Below are 22,299 nucleotides of genomic sequence, written 5' to 3' on the forward strand. Positions count from 1 at the left end.
TTGCCCACTTGACTTATCCAAATCACACTGAAGCATCTTTGTATAATCCTTGCAGCTCACCTTCCCCCCCCAAATTTTGTCTCATCTACAAATTTGGAGGGATCACATTTAGTTCCCTCATCTAAATTATTATTACATATTATGAATAACTGTGGCCAACACACTGATCCCTGTTCTAACCTTCTAGTCCCTGTCTGCCACCTGTTTATTCTTACACACAGTTTCCTGCCTGCCAACCAGTTGTTCTTCCATGTCAGTACACTATATCCAATCCCATTTGTTTTAATTTTACATGCTAATCTTTTATGTGAAACCTTATCCAAAGTCTTCTGAAAATCCAAGTAAACCACAGCTACTAATTCACCCTTATCAGCCCATTACATGACCTGACTGTATCAGTGCAGTTATTCTACAGACTAGAGGTATTAAATTCTACTTCAGCAGTCATCTAAGACACTATAACAAATGACAAATCTATTTTACAGTCTACAGAGCTTTCCTTTTTATTGAAATCATGCATTATTACCTTTTTAAAAAATGAATGCATGGGATATGGACGTCACTGGTTAGATCAGCATTTATTACCCATCTCCAAATGTCCAGAGGCAATTAAATGTCAATCAATTGCTGTGAGTCTGCAGTTATGTTAGCCAAATCAAGGTCAGGATAGCAGCAGCTTTTCCTGAAGAACATTCATGAACCAGATGGGGTTTTGCTGACAATCAACAATAGTTTGTTTCGTGGTCACCATGAGACGCCTAATTCCAAATATTTATTGAATTCAAATTTCCACCTGCCATGGTAGGATTCAAACCTGGGTCACCAAAATATTACCTGGGTCTTTGGATTAATAGTTTTAGTTATTATACCACTAGGCCATTACGCCCACCAAACTCACCCATCTTAATAACATAGTGAAAGCAAATTTCATTGTTAATTTTGAAAATAAATAACGACAAATATCTTGTTTAGCTACCAAGTTGAATATTGTCAGTGGCTGCAGTAATATGGTATTACTGTTGCAAATGATACTTGTTGGTCTTGTTACATGAGATATAGTATGGCACAAGCTAGAACAGATCTTCAAACTTTCCAACCATAGCCATGTTACTGTAGTTCTGGAGAAGTCAACTGTTAAGACTGTCTGTGTACTCCCTTTTCTGTCAGTCTCTTGCTCTTCTTCCATTAATTCTTCCAGTGGTCATTAAGCTCCAGCATTTCTGCACAGATAAAATGACTGATGAACACCATATGCTTCTTTTTGTTAATATTTAAGAGTTTTCTTGTTCTTTTGGCCTGAGACTGCACTTTGTAAAGCTCTTTTCTCCACCTAGCTTACCCTTAGAATCCTTCTTAAGCAGCCGATTTTCTTCCTTTGCTCTGTACGAATGCGCTACGATTCACTTTTCTTTTTATTTGTTAGTGGGATGAAGGCATCATTGCCAAGGCCATCATTTATTGCCCATCATCCATTACTCTAAAAAGGTGGTAATCCACTTTCTTAAACCTGTAATGATACGTTGGCTTTATGAGATGTATTTCATCCTGTGGTTTTTTGTTTTCTGAAGCAAAGTTTTGAGCCATAGTTGCAGAGTGGTCTCCTCCAAGCCAATAAAAAGTGAGGCCTTGCTTTTTAAAAAAATGTTGGAAAAAAAGTAGCATGAATGGGCAGAACCAAGGTTTTAGCTTGGCTTTCAGTGGTTGGTGGGTTTTGAAGTTGGTTGTGGAACCTGCTACATCTTTCTCTGCTACAGCTAAAATCTTGGGCTCTCTCTCCGCTGTCAGAATTGCATTCCAGACAAATCTCTTTTACTGACTTTGCCCAAGGGTGCATTCATGGGATGCTACTATATTGGAACAGTTGCTGTTTAGTAGTCAAATACTCTAACTCTACTGAAAATGTTAACAGAATAATAAAGTTATAGCAATTTTTAAAATTTGCATTTTAACTATAGGATAAGAATAAAGCCATGTAGTATAACCAATCAAATTACACAGCACCTTACACTACCTTTAAAATAAAAGTTAGCGCCTAGGCGATCTCCTTGATATGTTTGAAGAGGGCTTGGTCTGCTCCACAACCACCAATGTAATTCTTGGAGTGTGGAGGCTGTTAGAAAGGGAGTTCCAGGACTCCCTTGCAGTTGATGTGGTTCCCAAGGCACCTGCTATCTCTTGATGATTCCTGATGCAGGCTTTTGCCCAAAATGTCAATTTTCCTGCTTCTCAGATGTTGCCTGACCTTCTGTGCTTTTCCAGCACTACTCTGATCTTGACCTGCTACCCCTGTCCTTCTAGGCTGTAGAGGTTGTGGATTTCAAAAATGCTGTTAAAGGAGCCTTGGGAATTTCTGCATCTGCAGATGGAACACACTGTACATCTGTGGCGAAGGTTCGAAGTAATGCGAGGGATGCAAACCAAATGGGCTGCTTAGCCCTGGATGATGGCAAATGTCTCGTGGGTTGTTGGAACTGCATCCATCCAGGTAAGTGGAAAATATTCCACCACACTCTGAGTTGTGCCTTGGGCACTGGAAGGGCAGAACGCGAGTTGCTCTCCTGCTCTTGAAGCCACAGTTTTGATACAGCTGGTCCAGTTTTTCTTCAAATGGTAACTCCAGAATGTTGACAGCAGAGTATTCAGTGATGGTAATGCCTTTGAATGTCAAAGGACAATGGATACATTCTCTCTTGCTGCAGTTGGTCATTGCTTGTCAGTAGTGTGATGTGAATCAGGGAAGCGATGGTCTAGTGGTATTGTCTCCTGTATCCATTCCTTTAAGTACACCTTCGCTATAGAAGAAAAAAATGAACACAAGACAGAATGCAGCCTAGCTTAGAATTTATTTTGATTTAATTTGATGATTGGAAAACATTCTTACATTGGATTGCTGCTACCCAATTCCAGTAAATATTTCTGATGAATTGAAGACCTTTCCAGTCAAATTTGATGCCTTCTGCAAAACCTGTATAAGATATTGGTTAGACCTCAGCTGGAGTGTTGTTTACAGTTCTGGGAATCATATCATATAGATGATGAGCATGCACTGGTGACATCATACGGAATTGGTCTACAAGAATGGCTCTACGGATAAGGAACTTCAGTTATCAGAATAGATTGAAGCAGATGGGACTGGCTTCCTTAGAGAGAAGGCAGCTAAGAGGAGAGCTGATCAAGATCGAAGTAATGCGAGGGATGCAAACCAAATGGGCTGCTTAGCCCAAGCAAATAAGGAGAAATGGTTCCCGCTCATAAAAGGAACAAGAATAAGAGAGCATAGATTTAAAAGTAATCAGCAAAAGCAAAGCTGAAGTGAGGAAAAACATTTTCACTCAGCAAGTAATTACTGAACATCTACACTGTCTACAATATGACCTAATTTGTGTCATTAGCAAACTTGGAAGTGTGGCATCCTGCCAATTTGAGTAATCTACCCATTATCTTTATTTTGTCTCACCTGCAACTCAACCACTTTTCCAGCATTGTCAGTCGTCTGTCCTCAATTCCATGGGCTTCTACTTTTGTTAGCAATTTCTTTTAATGGACTTGATAAAATGCCTATTGGAAGTCCATATAAATAACATCATTAGACATACCCCTGTCCATTACCTTAGTCACTTTTTCCAAAATTTCAATGAGGTTTGTCAGACCTGTCACGAATCCATGATGGCTCTTCCTGATTACCTGAAAACTTTCAAATTGTTCAGTTACATCCTTATTATAGACTCTAACTATTTCCCCATCACAGACGAAAGGCTAACTAGTCTGTAATTCACAGGTTTACTTTTTTTTTAAAAAAATAAAAGAGGAAGAATAACGGGCAATTTTCCAAGCTCGAGGGATGACTCCTGTATCTAGGGAATACTGAATGGTATTCTAGGATATGGAATGCACTGCTTGGATGTGTAGTGGAAGCATTTGAGAGGGCACTGAATTATTATTTGGACAAAAAGAGTATGGGGAGAAAAAAAACTGGAGATTAGCACTAGCTAATGATACCTCATTTAACAAGCTGGTGCAGACAGGATGGGCCAAATGGCCTCCTCCAATGTCGCAACAATTCTGTGATTGTAGAATTTTTGAGAGATGCGTTATCAAAACATTTATATAGTCAGTAAAGCTAGGTAGATGTTGTTTTGCATAAAAATTGTTGCTCTTTGCCAAGGGTTTCAGAAAATAAATTGTTTCATGATCCTTTATCTCTTACAAAACCAGTGTTTGAAATCTCACTTTATTTTCTCCCTAACACTTGTCATTAGGATTGAGGACAATCCTTATGCATAAATCATTAAGCTAACTGAATTGGATTTCTTTGACAAAACAATAAAAACAGTATTAAAGAGATCTTCAAGATAACGACAGAGTTGTTGATCTTGTTGACAACAGGAATTGGTTAGTATGTGAGCTTCTAGGTCTCCTATTGCTTCCATAAGTTATTTTCTCATTTCATCCATCCCCTTGTTTTCCCACTTACTGATACGGTGCAAGGCAGCAAATTCTGTGCCAGTGTTCATGTTTACAAAAGCTCTCACACATTGTACAAAAAGTACCCCTCTACTTGATCTAATAAGGAACCACAGCACATTTCAAGCAAAGTTACAGACAGTGATACTCTTAAAAATATGAGACCCCACAATTTTAACACATTGTCCGCATTTCCACTCACTTTAGGGAGGCATGGTGGCTCAGTGATTAACACTACTGCCTCACAGTGCCAGGGACCCGGGTTCAATTCCAGCCTCGGGCAACAGTCTGTGTGGAGTTGGCACATTCTCCACATGTCTGCATGGGTTTCCTCTGGGTGCTCCGGTTTCCTCCCACAGTCCAAAGATGTGCAGGTTAGGTGAACTGGCCATGTTAAATCACCCATACTGTTCAGTAATGTGTAGGTAGGAGCATTAGTCAGGGGTAAATATAGGATGATAGGGTAGGAGAATAGTTCTGGGTGGGTTACTCTTTGGAGGGTCGCTGTGGACTTGTTGGGCCGAAGAGCCTGTTTTCACATTGTAGGAATTCTAATTGTCAAAGAGACAGCTTACATCTTAGTACACGTGTAAAGCAGAGTCAAATTTGAAGAAAGAAGAACACTGAGCTTCCTACCAAGCAACCTTTCATCTGAGTAGTGTGTGGAAGGACAAATAAAATAGCAATCTTATGTTTTATGAAAACAGAGCAGACCGTTTAGCATTAAATGGCTCGACAATTGATTGGTCTGCATAAACTATAGGAAAGTGGTTGGAAGTGATAGAGAATCTTACATTTATTCAGAAATTCCATTGCAGTGTTACCACAAACATTTCAGCGAATCAAATTGTAGGTTGCATGTCTTCAAATAAATATGGTTTAACGTGTTACTCACTGAATCAGCAATCACTTTAATATTCACATAATTACAAATGCATCATTAGGTACTGGCCCTGACTATCTATAAAATAAATAACAGTCACAAAAAAGTACCAAATCAATACAGTCAAAGTCCTTTGCACCAATACAGACTTCTATTTGGCATTTGACTGGAATTGGCTTAGCAGCAGTAGATTCTGAATCAGAGATACATAACCAATAGCTACGTTTTGGTAGCTCCTGAACGGTCAGATCGGATAAATTATTAAACCAAGGTGCTGCACCTCTGGGTTGGAAGAATGAGTTCACTTTATGAGGCAGACCATCTTGCCTTTCTTAGCAACATTTATTTTTGCTACTGTTTGACAAAGGAACATATCATCCTCTTACCTCCATTAGGACCAGGGTCAGGGGGGCCCAGACTGATACCACCCCAGGAGTTTCCGGTCCAGCCTCTTTCTCTTTTGATTTTTGTTCTCCTTCTCCTCTCCCATTCCTCTCGTTCTCTTAGGGCTTCAGCCTGCAAAACTTCCTGCTGGGATTGGTCGCGTATTCCAATTGATTGAATCATTCCACTTTTCACAACAGGAGCGTTTAAACCAGGCCAGAGGAACCCAGCTCGTCCTAAAACAAAAAAAGTTTTAAAAAGTTACTTCTATTGTGCTCAGCCAAGGTTAGAAACAGCTAGAGATTACCAGGAATTGTATGAACATAGGAACTTTCAAGATGCAAACTTTCGCATCATGCTTCCTCTGGAAATTACATTTTAAAAAAAAGTACAAAACTTTCACATTGCAAAACTACAGACTTTTCTTTTCTCACACTTGCTCTTCTTTCAGTTTCATGAATGCTCAACTAATCAGGCCTCCATTTCCTATTTCACCTTCTGTTTGTAACAGCTAATGTGTATTTTTGGATGAAATGGACTGTTTATTGAAATAAAATGAATACAAACAGATATGATTTTATCTAATGCTGGCCATTTTAAGATACATTCTATGTCCACCATCTACTAAAAACACAGGATGGGCAATGTCCTTCTAAATTTTCCTATATTTACTTGCAATTTAATAGGAATGACTTTATCACATTACTTTCAGAAACAATATGTGGTCGGCATGGACGGGTTGGACCAAAGGGTCGGTTTCCATGCTGCACATCTCTATGACTCTAATCGAGACAAAGGCTCAATGTCAGCTGCTAATGTGCCAGTATGCAATAAGGCATTGAACTACCAACAGTCCTTAAACATGGATTTGTACATGGTGCAGTTACTTACCTTCACCGATCATCTGGCCTCTATTCAAATCTTTCTTCATCTTCCTTTTAGTTCGTTTACCTCTGCCCTTTCGTGCTCCAGCACCATATTCTGCCAGTACGCCACGCCATAATTCATCTGCTGTCACTGTTGAGATAAAAAAATTCCCGTGGTGAACAAAGCCATGAATATCAATAGTTGATTGATTGCAATCAGAGGTTACCGCCATACAAATAAAATTAATTCAACAAAATCTTTGTTGAAGTCCTAATGCTTAGTTAGATGCAGACATTGATTGCAATACAGAGTATGCAAATCAGTACTCCAGTCACTTAAATAGTTCAATTTTTGCCTTGACAAGTGAAAGCATGACATACCATGTGCCTTGGAATGAATGAACTCATCAACACGTTTTACTCAACAAAGGTTCAGCCACTTTCATTGTATTGGAATCAAGGGAAATAAAGTAAATGAAGCTTTAAAACAGCATCATACAATTTTTTATTGTCAATCTTCAAAGTAGAAATATTTATCATTAAATAGTCAACATTCTATTACATAGAAAAGTTATTTTCCCAATGTGCTCTAGTCATAAAAGTAACCAACTGTACTCTCATTGGAGCAACAGGATAGGGGTTTACAAGATAATTAAAGAGCTGGATTGCTTGCCTTTCTCTACAATAAACCTTTGTCTGTTCAGATTGGATCTGCGTCTGACAAATCAAACCAATAAAACTGCATACCAGTGTATTGACGCATGGCCAAATAGGTATAACATATTGCTATAACACTAAAGGCCCTTTGAGGACCAAGCAGAACAAAAACAAACAAACATTCATCAGACTGTCCCATCTGCTCGCACCTGTTCCTGCTCACCACCTTCTTGACAGATATTTCAGCTTCTTTCAATAAGCATACAGCGAGAAGTCAAAAAGTATAAGAATCAGAGCTCCGAACTGTGTTTGTTCAAGTGCTCACTGTTAAGGGCACAGTGGGTGCGTCATTTTTGTCAATGGTGGCTACTCTGATGTGCAGTTGAATGGAGCATGCGTTGTACATGTGGTTAACAACAGTTGCTAGTGGTACAATCTGGGGGCAGGAGTGGGGCAAGGGTAAGGTTTGGTGGAGAAAAAGGCAGGTGATAGTGGCTAAGGAAAGCAGAGCTTTGACTGGAGGGATTTTGGCACTGTTGATGGTGTTGGGCGGGGTGGTGAATTTAATGTCATGTAGGGATGACAGTGGTAGGACTGGGCTGTCGTCTATCCTCATTGGATGGTTGGAGCAGTAGGATGCAAATGGCATTGTGTTGGGAGATGGTGTGAATGACAGCGAGGGATGACATGACTGTTATGGATCAGGCCAGAACCCCTCAAAACATTTCAAAGTCGCAGCCCATCCCTAACTTTTCTTGTTGTTATGACAGGTGTGTAGTGGATATTCCAGGAGTGATGCAGCTGGCCCACCCACTTAGCTTTAAACAAAACAGAATTTATTTGCAAGATTATCGAATGAAACAGAAACAAGAGAGTACAGAATAACTTAACTATTTAAAATCCCATTTGACTCTATTACATCTTAATGATGCTGTTCCACGTTCCTGCAACAATCTCCATAAACACCCATTGGCAAAGAAGGTAAAATCAAACACAGGGTCTTACAGGAGAGAGAGAGATTCAGCATGGAACATCTACTTCCATTTAGCTGTTTCTTCTTGATTGCTAGCTAACAACTGACCAGCAGCTCTGACCAGCTCGACTGCCGAAAACCCAAAACAAGTCAAAGTGGAGCTGGGAGAACTGTCTCCTCCCCTTTCATTATACAACTTTTTTTTAAAAAATGCAAAAGTTTAAAAAGTTGATAAACCCAGACATCACAACAACTCTGCCTCATACAACACTTCTGGAAAAAAAATCCAACCTTTTTAAGGATCAGCATTGGCACATGGTTTAATAGGATTTATTTAAAAAAAAATACGTCACTGAACATTACAACACGAACACGAACACTACAGGACCTGAGAAATTTCAACATGTCCTAATGATTGAATTGAGAGAGTCATAGAGATGTACAGCACAGAAACAGACTCTTCAGTCCAATTTGTCCATGCCGACCAGATATCCTAACCTAATCTAGTCCCATTTGCCAGCACTTGGCCCATATCCCTCTAAATTCTTCCTATTCATACAACTATCCAGATGCCTCTTAAATGTTGCCATTGTACCAGCCTCCACCACTTCCTCTGGCAGCTCATTCCACTCTGAGTGAAAAAGTTACCCCCCTCAGGTTCCTTTAATATCTTTCCCCTCTCACCCTAAACCTATATCCTCTAGTTCTGGACTTGCCCCACCCCAGGGAAAATACCTTGCTATTTATCCTTTCCATGCCCCTCATGATTTTATAAACCTTTATAAGGTCACCCCTCAGCCTCTGATGCTCCAGGTAAAACAGCTCCAGCCTGTTCAGCCTCTCCCTGTAGCTCAAATCCTCCAACCCTGGCAACATCCTTGTAAATCTTTTCTGAACCCTTTCAAGTTTCAAGATATCCTTCTGATAGGAGGGACACCAGAGTTACATGGAATATTCCAAAAGTGACCTAACCAGTGGGCGGCACAGTGGCTCAGTGGTTAGCAGTGCTGCCTCACAATGCCAGGCGACTGCCTGTGTGGAGTTTGTACATTCTCCCAGTGTCTGTGTGGGTTTCCTCCGGATGTTTGTTTCTTCCCACAATCCAAAGATGTGCAGGTCAGAAAAATTAGCCATGCTAAATTGTCCCATTGTGTTAGGTGCATTAGTCTGGGGTAAATATAGGGTAGGGAATAGGTCTGGGTGGGTTACTCTTCTGAGGGTCGGTGCGGACCTGTTGGGCTGAAGTGCCTGTTTCCATACTGTAGGGAATCTAATCTAATCTAATCTAATCCAATCCAATGTCTTGTACAGCCGCAAAATGACCTCCCAACTCCTATACTCAATGTTCTGATCAATAAAGGAAAGCATACCAAATGCCTTCTTCTGCGACTGTACTTTCAAAGAACTCTGAACCTGCACTCCAAGGTCACTTTGTTCAGCAACACTCCCAGGACCTTACCATTAAGTGTATAGGTCCTGCTCTGATTTGCTTTTCCAAAATGCAGCACCTTGCATTTATCTAAATTAAACTCCATCTGCCACTCCTCAGTCTATTGGCCCATCTGATTAAAGAGTTACAGATCCAAGGCCCTTGGTACACCTTGGAAGAAAAGACTTCATGACTTTTCCCAATGGACCTCTGCAACAGTTGCACCAAGCTTTCGTGTATTTCTCAGCAATCTTGTCCTAGTCCTTGCAACATACCAGTCTCTAATATACAGTAGAGGACACTATAGGAGGACTGGCCTCCTTTTATACTTGTGATTCTATATAAAGAAGAATTAGTAACGATGAACATATCCACATATTAGAATAGAAATAAGAGGGGAGTCCAAAAGGGATAAAATTTGCAGAGGTGCATACAGAAATCACTAAACGAAACACAAAGAATCGCAGACACTGCAAATCTGAAACAAAAGCAGAAATTGCTAGAGAAACTCGGTAGGTCAGACAGCATCTGTAGAGAAGAGCAGAGTAAAGATTTCTTCAGAATAGACTGTAGCTCCGGAAAAGGTGTTATATTTGCTGAAGCCAGAGTTGGGGGGTGACTCCTTATTTATATTTAAGTCTATGTAGACAGAATCTTTTATGATAGGGGAATTGCATTATAGGGAAACAGCAGGAAAGTCAACATGGGGAATATCGATCAGTCATGATTCTATTGAATAACGGAACAGACCCAAGGGGCCGAATAGCTTATACTCCTATGCATTTTCTTATAGATCTTCCAGTCAGATCCTTCCTACGTAGCCAGAAACACACTCCCTCGACACATTACCCTTAAGGCAGCTGTGGTGGTTAACAGAATATTGTTTACCTTCATGTGGATTGTGTCTTTGCTGAGATGTGGAGAGTGATGCAGAGGTTTGCACTGAGGATCACCTCAAGCAGCTTCACGATCAAGGACTCTGTGCTCAATAGGTCCTTCCAAGGTTTTAACCAAACACATCTGGTCTGGAACTTTAAAACTAAACTCCTTACACTGAAAATCTATTTCTTAATAGTTCTACGACACATTTCTGGAACAACTGCTGTATGCAACTGGTTCAGCCAAGACTTCTTCTAACTAGCCAAAGTGAAACCCAAAAGCTATTTACTAAGCCACAAGTGTTTGCCCTAATCAAAAAAAATGTAAATCTGATCTTCTAATCTGAAAGTCCAACGTGATATTGTTTAACCTGACTGCTTGGAAAGATTTGCCAATGAAAACAGAACTCTATCACATACAAAGAACTCTTAAAAACAAATAATGAGAGAGAAACCACCATTGCTACTGAAAGACTTACAAGTTAATCATTAAACCTCTTCGCTCACACAGAAACTAGTTCAAAATCGAAATGAAATGTTATTAAACCATATATAAATCACACATCTGCCAACTGTTATTTGCCCACCCCCTCAGTTGGTTGCAACATGATTAATTAAAAAGGATCCCTTGCTTATGAATGGATATCTTTTTTTCCAGATTTCGATGAATCTATACTTTAAATGAAGCCAATTTAACCAGACTTGCTTAGTAATTCATAAGATTAAGTTTAATTAAATACATAAACTAATGAGAATCGATCAGAGAAGTTGTAGCTGTTCTCCTTGAAAAGGAGGAGATCTGTAAGAGGTTTTTAAAAATCATGAGTTCCCTTTCATAAAAAGGCACAAGAATGAGAGACCATAGGTTTAAAGTAAGGTACAAAGGAATCAGTCCATGAATATTTAATAGAGATTTAAATTTATTTATTTAATATACTGTCACTTGTACCTAGATATAGTGATGAGTGGATAGTTAAATGTTATGAAAACTGCAGTGGGGTGACCAATAGCACAGTCAGTTTCACAACGTTCAGTTTTGCAGACTGGTTAAAATTCTATAATTCTGATTTTTTTCCGAATCCAGCTTCCAGAGTGAGGCAGCATCCTTTTGTTGTCCCATTTCCTTTAGTCCGATTTACAGCACTCAGAATTTTTATTTGCAGCACAGGGTGACTAGAGAGTAGCTCTTTGACTGACCTTCATAGCATGCTAATACACAAAGGCCAAGCTGGTGCACATGAGAACGTTCAGTTTCACAAGAACACTTCATTGCGGTTAAAACTGGTTTTTCAAATCCCTATCCCTTGTGCATTCTTCGAAGGGAAACATACAAGATATGCCTACAGCTTGAGACATAAATCACAGAGGGTTTTCAGCCCTTTGTTATTTCAAGTGATTTGATTTCTGAAGTTTCCTTGATCATAGTCGTAATATTCGGTAGATCTCAATCTCCAGACAATCGCTTCATTTACATCTGCGTCTACTTTGAGCTATATCATCCTTCTTTTAAAAAAGCACATTTTGGAATTACAAGTTAAATACGTCCAAAGGTCTTCATGGGACAGAACCCTAATCACAAAAATCCTACTTAAAATCAGGCGTTCCGTACGGCCAGGAAACCTGGAATATACAAACAAAAACTGAACACTGCCAGACTCGATAGAAAGTATTTTTATAGAGTAGAGGTAGCTGATAACTTAAAAACATTTTAGTACAAAAACGATCAATATCTTCACAGTTTTCTTTGTTCAGATTCATCCAGATATCAGTTTGGGTTGAAGGATTGTTAACACCTCGATATGCTACATTAGAGGATTAGCATTCGTGGGCGGCATTGTGGCACAGTGGTTAGCACTGCTGCCTCACAGACCCGGGTTCAATTCCCGCCTCAGGCGACTGACTGTGTGGAGTTTGCACGTTCTCCCCGTGTCTGCGTGGGTTTCCTCCGGGTGCTCTGGTTTCCTCCCACAGTCCAAAGATGTGCAGGGTCAGGTGAATTGGCCACACTAAATTGCCCGTAGTGTTAGGTAAGGGGTAAATGTAGGGGTATGGGTGGGTTTCGCTTCGGTGGGTCGGTGTGGACTTGTTGGGCCGAAGGGCCTGTTTCTACACTGTAATCTAATCTAATCTAATCTAAAAAAAAGCACCAAATTATGCTAGAGCATTTCTTTTCTAAATTGATGAACCCTATCAAAAAGAGAGAAAATCAGGCAGGACTTGGAATTGGAGATCTGAGTTGCAAATGCAAATCAAATGCCTCCCAGGATAATAATATAGCTTTTCCTTAAAGAGAATTAGCATTTTTCAGGCCAGAAGTCATTTCCTCCACATAGCAACTTCTAATCATTCATTTAATCTATCCAGAAAACTCATACCTTCGAAGGTTAGAAATATAGCTCATTTATATTTTAACATAGTTCAGTGAAAATCATTGGGAGAAAGATTTCTGCAGGCTATTGGTTCACAGTTCATAAAATCACGGAAGGCTACCAAGAGTGCAGAGGCAATAAAATAATTGAAACTATCGGTGCATCTAAATATTCTGCAATTTTTCTTTAAAAATGAAAACCTCCATTGGGAAAATCCAATGACAAAAAGAAACTGCAGTAAAGTGGGGTCAGATCAAATAGCAGAGTTTTGTGCATACATCTCCTCCCCATGCAAGGCTCACTCAATTTCTGATTAACGTAAACATAGTTGCTAAAAATCAATGATTGTGCAGACCTGTACAGAAGGGGACACTGTACTGAGCAGCATGAAACCTGACACCTGTTTAATAATAGACAAAGTAAAGAACAATTTGTTGCTTTCAGTTTTATTCCCGGATAAAAATGATCTGAATTACTTTTTTAAACTGTAAAGCATGAAAGTGTCAAACATCAACATCAATGCTGGGAATGTGGAGCAACAGCGAGGTCACTGATATTGCAGCATCCATCTTGCCACTGGATTTGCTGGATTTTGCAGAGGCAACACAGATGATAGTTTTCTCGGGATTCGAGGTGTCCGCTGTACATTATCAATGTCTCCAATGCATAAAGAAAGCCAGCTAACACTGCTGCACTGCAGACTAAGGAGTTGCCAGGTTTGAGATTGTGTGTCAACCATCTCACTGGACGTAGCTAAAGGTTGATTTGAGTTTTGTTGTCACAGGTATCTAAATGTGGCAAAAAGTTTGGTTTTGTGTGTGCGGTACAGGCAGGCCTTAACATACAATGACATACAGATCGTAGGACATTTAGACATATGAGGTTACAGATGCACAGATAGTGCACCAAAACAAGAACAACAGTAGGATTTGAAATTTGAACAGTCCACTCAGCAGTGAAATAAAAGCAGGGAAGATGCTGTTGTTCAGTTCTTTAGTTTTGTTGACATTGAGGGAAAGATGGTTACCTTTCCCCACTACACCAAGCATTTCACCTCCTTCCTGCATTCTGACTCATCATTGTTTGCGGGGTTGGCACACTGGATCACTGATAAGTTTTATAGTTGATGCCTCCTCTCACTGAGAAGTGCTTCAAGGATAGGCAAATTGATCCACATTATCCAACAGCCCGCTATGTAATGCAATTGTCGGGAACCAGAATTGTGTGACAGGCAAGTTTAGGAGCTTGGTCTTGCAGATATATAATCTTGCAACCATGAATACACTGATAATGGTTTGGAGCTTGGCCTCAGAATGTGTTATATGCATGTTGTCTGCATACCGTAACTCAATGAAAACAGTTTGGACAATTTTGGTTTGGGGGTCAAGGCAAAACAAAAAAAGGTTGAATTGCTTCCAACTCATCCTGTAGACTTGATTGACTTACTGGGGAACTTCATGGATCTGGAATACAGTGCTGCAGTGAGGAAGATGGAAAAGAGCATTGATATAGCCTTGCCTAACATCAATTTACACATGTACTGGGGCTGTGGTGGACCCATTATTGGGAATCCTGGCTTGCAGCAGGCAGAGGATTGTGATGAATTTCTGCAGACGTCCAAATTCAAGGAGAAAACTATATTTTTTCCCTTCATGAGGTCAAAGGAGGTCATGTACAAAGGCTGCACTCTCTGCAAATTTCTTGGACTCAGCTTATTGTGAAGACCATGTCCACTATGCTTCTTGATAGGTGGAAAATGTATCGAGATTCCAGGTGGGGAGAAGGCAATTGATCAGAACTCTTGCAATAACTTTTCCTCGACTGTTGGGCAGAAGCGTATAGATGGGTACACCTTTTGTGTTTACTACAATGGATCTCCACTCCTTTATGAAAACTATCACAATCAAACACCTTGAAGATCTCCTGGCATGTTCTCCTCTTCTCAGATGAGAGAACTGAGGTCACCCATTCACGTCAAAAGTACTGCTCTGCTGCGTTTAATATTTTGATGAAGAGTTCTTCTGCCATATGAGCTTTCATCTGTCAGATAGCCATTTCAAATTTATGTTGGGCTGGGGCTGTGCCTAGTCTTTAGATTTAGGTTTTATTGTCACATATGCTCAAGTACGGGGTACAAGAGTATAGTGAAAAGCGTACAGTGTTGCCACACGGCACCATCTTAGGTACAAAAGTTTAGTTTCAGAAGCAGAAAAATAAATAAGTTAAAAAAGTTCAGCACTACACAGTCTTCCTAGTATAAAACTGGGAAAATAAAGACTTTTAATTTTTTCAAATTTAACAGTCCTTTCTTAAGCATGGGCCTTCAGATGCTCTGAGCTGGGCTTTCCCCAATGTTCATGAGATGTGGGTTCATTGGTTGGATCAGCATTTACTGCCCATTCCTATTGCCACTTGATAGGAGTAGCCTCTTGAAGCCACTTCAGAGGGCAGTTAAGAGACAATCACATTGCTTCTATTCCAAGTCATATGTAGGTCAGACCAAGCAAAGGAATGACAGATCCACTTTCTTCCACCTGGTCAGGCATTGGAACCTGCTTATCAACAGAAATATTCATATCATTTTTGTCAGACAGGAGTTGCCTGATGTGGGTTGTATCTCCAACCTTACCTTAAAATAGCAACAGCAGAAATGCTGCCATGGGAAAAATCAATGTCAATGGTGTCAAGGACTCTCAAGACAGGCTGACCTCATTAGAGCTTCACAAGAATGCTCAACAAGCAGCAAGTATGGAATGCCCATAGTGTCTGATCTATCCCCGAACTCCATCATAATCAGCCCTTGCTATAACACTCAATTTTTTTTCTAGGAACCATCAAGACTGGCTCACCAAAAATATTAACTAAAGGTATTAGATCATACCTTGTTGAAACCAATATATGGGGCAGTAAAGAAAACACATCTGAACCTTTGGATGCAACAGAAAGTTAACTATTCTGTCTAAATTGCAGGTAAATTACTCCTGTACAATTCTGGATACTACACTTCGAGGAAAGCGTAGCCTCACAAAATAGGAAAGAACAAGACAAATAATCTGCTATGAAGACAGAGTTACTTTGTGTTTGACGGGTCTGAGCTTCATGACGCTGGATAAACTCAAAGCAAAAGATTATTTAGAAAGGCCGACCCACAGTGTTTCATGGCTGATGAAATTCTTTTGTAAACTCTGCTACACTGTAGGAAAATGCATTTGCCAGAAGATTCCACAAACAGCACCAAAATAAATGACAAGATATACACTGGTTTTATGGTGATCATTGAGGGCTAAAACTCAAAGGCTTTTCCTGCTTTTCTTTGCATCACATCATAGAATCCTATACTGTTGTTATGATTCTAAACCAGACCATCTCCAAATCGTGCTTTAAACTGATTAGGGCCTAATAACGTTTTTACTTTTAAAGTAGGCAGAAAGGTAAGATCTGGGGGGGAATTCTAAGAAAATAAAACCACAGGATTCTATTTCTCTGAATGAAAAACGATGCTGTACAAGTAAGAACATTAACAACGTAGAACACGTACTACTTATTTCTAACACAGTGAATTGACTGTGATTCAATATCACACAGAGCACATCAAATAGCAAATCCAATCAACACAAATCCCATGGATTTCTCAGTAACTCCCCACAGATATGTCAGTGGGTCATCAAATCTCAAACTCTACAAGGATTTACAATCCTTTTGCCAAATAGCTTTGAAACTACCTCACAAGAGCCATTCTCTCTTGGATTGCCTCTATAATGGCTCATGTTCTGGTTGGTCACCCTGCTTTCCAGAGTTCATGCCACCCTGGACTCTGGAAACACCAGTATTAATTCACTGGCTCGCCTCCAGTTTTACACCAATGGCTAGCTTTACCAAGCTGGATCAGTTTCTGGGTTTCCCCAGAGTGCTAATTTTGCTCAGTTGTACAATTAAAGATGCTGCTTACGAGTTTTTCAACACTCACCTGCAGCTGTACTAAACTATGAGTGGCACCAGCTTCTTGTGAGTCCCCCACAATCTTTAGGACCTTTCTAAGCCCCGGCACCTGACAGTCTGATAGCTACTGGACTGTTAAAACAGACAGATATTCAACTGTTTCAGGACTTAAGGCATTGCCTCTCACCCAAAAGATGGCTCATCCACAATGCAATATTCCCTCAAAAAGCGTATGTCACGTTTTAAAGAACAATTTAAATTTAACTACTTAAATCACAGGCTGAGGGTCTGGAATAAAGCTTCGAGCGAGTCAGACAGTGTATAAAAATTAAATAAGATCCTTCCAGGGATTCAAAGTAATTTGGCTGAGGCAGATAAAATGGTGCATTTAACTCACGCAACAGAATTGTTCACATATCAAAATGAGCAACAGTATTTGCACTTCATTGTTCAATGCCATTGGGTGACAAATTAGAAACTTGACTGAGGGAAAAACAACACCACTTTTGGTTGGTCTTAATATACAATGGAGCTCAGAGAGTCTGCATTTTAAAATATGAAAGTATGGCTCAATGATAGTGCCTTTTTCCATGCTCAGTCAGGCCAGAAAATTTTCATTACTTGTTGTATGCAAGGGTGACAAGAGACAGCTAACTGCCAATCCAACCAAAGGTTGAGAGAGGGGAAGTTGTTTTGTTGTGATTACATCTTCTGTCAGACATTGATTGAAAGCAAAAAATATTTTTGAATAGTTTGACCAACTTAGCACATTATGGACCGGAATAGACTAGGACAGAAAGAATTGCGAAGCATCTGAAGCCTCCAGGGCGTGCACTCAACCTCAAACTGAAGTCTTGCATTGCGATAACGTTCCTGGTTCAATATTGCTTAAAGTTATTAGAGCATCTATCTCAACATTTTGTGGACTGAGTACATCAGAAGTTTAAATCTCATTAAAATTTTAGTACAGATCTTTGCTGCTATTTAATTATTACTTTTAATAAACCCCATGGTTCATAGATTGTAGCTCAAGCCATGCAAACTGCTACAGTGACTATATTTTTGTGATCCACGGACTAGAAGGTTATGAGTGTGTGTCATTCTCAATTAATTAATTACAATGTGGATATTTTCCTTTGATTTACAATAACCTATATTTATATAACATTTTGTAACATATTCCAAGGCATTTTGCATAATACTACTCCCAAGCTCACATTATGGATCATTGGGAGCACAAGCACTGGTATAGCCTAAAAATTGTGACTCCTGATTTTCACATCCTCAGAATAACAAAGTGAGCATTGCTCAAAATTTATTTCTGCTTGCAGGTTACAAATCCAAGCCATAACTTGCAACTGATCATAACATTCAACTTTAAATATTCACACTCCAATATAAATTCTAAATAATATTAGAAGCTCTTAAAGTGAATATTCCCTCCACTCCTCCAATTTACATGTTAGTGACAGAAGAGAATATGGAGGTTATTTTGGAGCATTAAAATACTGACTAACCCAGTATTTTTTCCTGCCATATCCCTCAAAACCATAATGTGAAACAGCAGACAATTAGTCTGAGTGGCAGCACTGCTGGCCTCACAGTGCCAGGAGGCAGGTTTGATTCTAGCCTTGTGCGACTGTCTGTGTGGAGTTTGCATGGGTTTCCTCCCACAATCCAAAGATGTGCAGGTTAGGTGAATTGCTAAATTGTCCATAGTGTTCAGGGATGTTGGTCAGGGGAAATGTGGAATGGGTTTGGGTGGGTTGCTCGCAGACGGGTGGTGTGGACTTGTTGGGCCATTTTGTTTCCACACTGTAGGGATACTACAATTCTTTGAACAATTAAACATTAAAGCTTAGTCACAGGAATATTTCAATGGAAAAGTGGCACATGGGAGCAGGACGAAGAGAAGGAATTATTAAATTGCACATAAAGTTTCCATTAAAGTTTCTCAGACCATCTCAATGGGATTGTGCATGCATGTAATTTATTTACTGAGTGATATGAATTAAAAGTAACCAATCAAGCTTTAGTCTTAAGCAAGATGAAGGTTAATTTATACAAAAAACACAAAGATACTTGAATAAAATGTAAAGTTATAACTAACGAAGATTAACTGCAGAGAAGAATGGAAAATACTTAAAAAGATGAAGTGTAGTTTAGTCCTTTAAAAGAAACCCATAGCTTGCAGACAAAATGTTGGTTGTTCTTCATAGCTAAAATACTCCAACCCAGGTTAAATCCTGGTGAATCTCCTCTGCACCCCAGTTGAAACTGTATTTCAAATGTGTTACATGTTTGTTAAATTGTCAGACCTTTCAAGTTGGTAACACCACTTAAAAATCAATATCTACCTACTGCAAAACCAAATTTATTACAGACAGTCACTGCACATTTTTGAACAAATCCAAAACTCATAACTTAATTATTTTTGGATGTGATAAAATGTTCTCTAAAGAGTTAAGGACAAAAATAATCCAGATAGGAATATTGTACCTCCTTACTTTGCAAAGACAGACTGTACATCGCTTTGCTGCTGGCACAGATGGTATAAATCAGTTTGAACAGCCTCCAGTATTAACAATTTATAATGCAACAAAATAATCAAAAACTGTTCTTCATGCTGAGCAGCAGCATGGTGTCAATCTGACCAGGTCAGAATGAAACGCAGCTACAATACTAACGTGTACATGCATGGCATCTACTTTTCAGCTTCACCTGAAAATGCTAATTTCAGGAGCTCCTTGGTTAACTAATAAAATCATCTTACTTCTCGTTTTTAACAACACTATAACAAACCTAGCCTCTAACTTCTGAATATTAGCAAGTAAATGGAAACACTGAATGTCATAGATATTAAAATGCTTTAGGCCACTTTTAGCACCAGGAAAATAAACTTACATTTGTTGAAGAAGCTGCTGTATCTATACTGATGGAACACAAAAGGGAGTGGCATCAATGTGGTCAATCCAGTCTGGGTTACTGAGGTACACTGAAGAAAGGGGCAGACTGTCCACTTCCCAATAGTGGTCGCACATACCTTTCCTACAAAAAGAGGGGGCAGAGATAGAAAAACAGGTTTTATAAAGTCAAAAATGTGACAACACAAAACTGCAGGCTGTTAAAGAATATTAAGATGGTAAATAGTAAGACATAGGGCAGAATTTCTGTCCCTAATATAAACACAAAATTTCAAAGACAACTGGTCAGTTGGCCATGTTGCAGAAGCTAGGATGTTTCAAAATTTGAAGTTTCCTTGTAGCCCAAATGCAGCAATTATGCACTGGTTTCATTGTTTCTAGACAAGTTATTTGCAAGATTACACTGCAAATAAGAAACTTAGCAGCATTCAGTACAAGAAACATCTTCAACATTCTGTAGAAAATACTTTGTATTTGTTTATTATATCCTGATTTTAGATATAATTGAAGTGATTCGAATTTTGGAACTGAAGTCTGTTCTGGATTAATTGGGCCAATGGGTAGATGGAGTTTAATTTGGATAAATGTGAGGTATTGCATTTTGGTAAGACAAGCTAGGGCAGGACTAATAAAATTAATGGCACAGCCTTGGCTTGTGTTGTAGAACAGAGACACCTAGGGGGTGCAGGTACACAATTCTTTGAAATGTGTGTCAAGTATATCGGGCGGTTGACTTCATTGCTCAGACCATTGAGTAGACAATTGGAACGGAATGTTGAGGTTGTACAGGACATTGGCGGGGCCTCTTCTGGAGTGCTGTGCGCTTTTGGTCACCCTGCTATGGGAAGGATATTATTAAACTGGAGGGGGTTTGGAAAAGATTTACCAGGAATGAAGGGTTTGAATGAAAAAAAAAAGCAGGATAGGGTGGGATTTTTTCAACTGGTGGGTAGAAAGTTGAGGGGTGACCTGAGAGGTTTAGAAAATCATGAGCAGATATAAGATAAACAGCAAAGGTCTTTTCCCCAAGGTGGGGGAGTTTAAAACTAGGGGTCATATTTTTAAGGTGAGAGGAGAAAGATTTAAAAAAGGACATGAGGGGCAATGTTATTTTCTTTAGAACATGTATATCTGTTATTGTGTAGAATGAACTGCCAGACAAAAAGTGGTGGATGCAGGTACAGTTACAATATTTAAAATAGATAAGTACATGAATAGGAAAGGGTTGGAGGGATATGGGCCAAATGCAAGCAGGTGGAACTATATTAGTTTAGGAACATGGTTGGCATGGACTAGTTGGACTGAAGGGTCTGCTTCCATACTGTATGACTCCAAGACATCAGATTTTGTTTGCTTTATTCTCTCCCCCCCCCCCCCCCATTTTAATGCAACAGATGCATATTGCCAGGCGTGGAAGGTTTGAGTTATAAAGAAAAGCTAGATAGGCTGGGACTTTATCACTGGAGCATAGGAGGTTAAGATGTGACTTTATAGAGGTTGATAAAATAATGACGCATACAGACAGGGTTAATGGTAGTTGCCTTTTCCTAAGATGGGTAATTTCAAGACTAGGGGGCACATTTTTAAGGTGAGAGGAGAGAGTTTTTAAAAAGACATGAGGCAACTTATTTTACACAAGATGGTTCGCTTGTAGAATGAACTTCCTGAGGAAGTAGTAGATGTAGGTACAATTGCAACATATAAAAGGCATTTGGACAGATACATGAATAGGAAAGGTTTGGAGAGACATGGGCTAGAAGTAGGCAGGTGGAATTAGTTTAGTTTGGGATTATGTTTGGCATGAACTGGTTGGACCAAAGAATGTTTCCATTCTGTATGACTATGATATCAGAGATGGAAAAAAATTGGAATAAATAAAATTGGAAGCATATCCAAATTACAGATACTAACCTCACATGAACAAGCAAATCAACTGCAACCAAGGTTGAACAGAGTTCCATCTGTTGCACAGATTCCCAAAGTTATATAATTACAGCACAAACTGCAAAAGTTTCCAGCAAGCAGCAGATTATACAGAAGCTGGAAAATATCACAATACTACTTCACATGAATGTTTGTCCAGAAGTGGATCCAGCTCAGAATGAAGGCAGGAACCACAAAGTTGAACACCATAAATAAGATTAGTCTTGTTTCAGAATAAGCACAAAATTGATAAAACACAAATGTAAGATTTATTTGCAAAATTATTAAGTAATGACATATTTTGCTCCTACTGGTATGAAAATTTAAAGACAGACAAGTAATAGTTCTCTGAGATATCCCTGCTTAAAGCCATTGGAGATTTGGAAGAAGCTTAAGATGTTGTTGCATATGACATGTCCATTTTAATTTCTGTGAAACTGAGTCAGCAAGGCCAGCAAATGGTGGGTGAGCATCCAGGTTTATCCAAAGATTTTGCAAGTACCACTTTTGTTCAGTATTGAACGCCTTGGTGATGTCTAAGAAAGGAATGCAGGCCTTTGATTTGCTCAGGAGACCTTTTTTTTTTGCATTGATACAAGTACAAATGCTA

The 22,299-nt window shown here is 39.3% G+C and overlaps 1 protein-coding gene and 1 long non-coding RNA gene across 2 annotated transcripts in view; both read right to left on the minus strand.

Annotated features, from left to right (window-relative positions):
* Positions 1-22,299, minus strand: part of mrps5 (mitochondrial ribosomal protein S5) — a 138,457-nt gene that overhangs the window by 97,477 nt on the left and 18,681 nt on the right. Inside the window, exons 2-4 of the mRNA XM_043687173.2 lie at positions 19,747-19,890; positions 6,623-6,748; positions 5,734-5,967 (exon numbers count right to left, since the gene is read on the minus strand). Of these exons, the coding sequence (XP_043543108.2) occupies positions 5,734-5,967; positions 6,623-6,748; positions 19,747-19,890 (504 nt within the window). The remainder of the gene's footprint in view (positions 1-5,733; positions 5,968-6,622; positions 6,749-19,746; positions 19,891-22,299) is intronic.
* Positions 65-3,816, minus strand: LOC122548464 (uncharacterized). Its single transcript, XR_006311244.2, has 3 exons — positions 3,458-3,816; positions 2,882-2,965; positions 65-2,792 (listed from the first exon to the last, which is right to left on the minus strand). It is a non-coding gene; the product is annotated as an uncharacterized LOC122548464 (long non-coding RNA).

The sequence above is a fragment of the Chiloscyllium plagiosum genome, unplaced genomic scaffold, assembly GCF_037043375.1.
Source record: "Chiloscyllium plagiosum isolate Xiang-an unplaced genomic scaffold, Cpla_swu_hap1 HiC_scaffold_3, whole genome shotgun sequence".
Taxonomy (NCBI): domain Eukaryota; kingdom Metazoa; phylum Chordata; class Chondrichthyes; order Orectolobiformes; family Hemiscylliidae; genus Chiloscyllium; species Chiloscyllium plagiosum.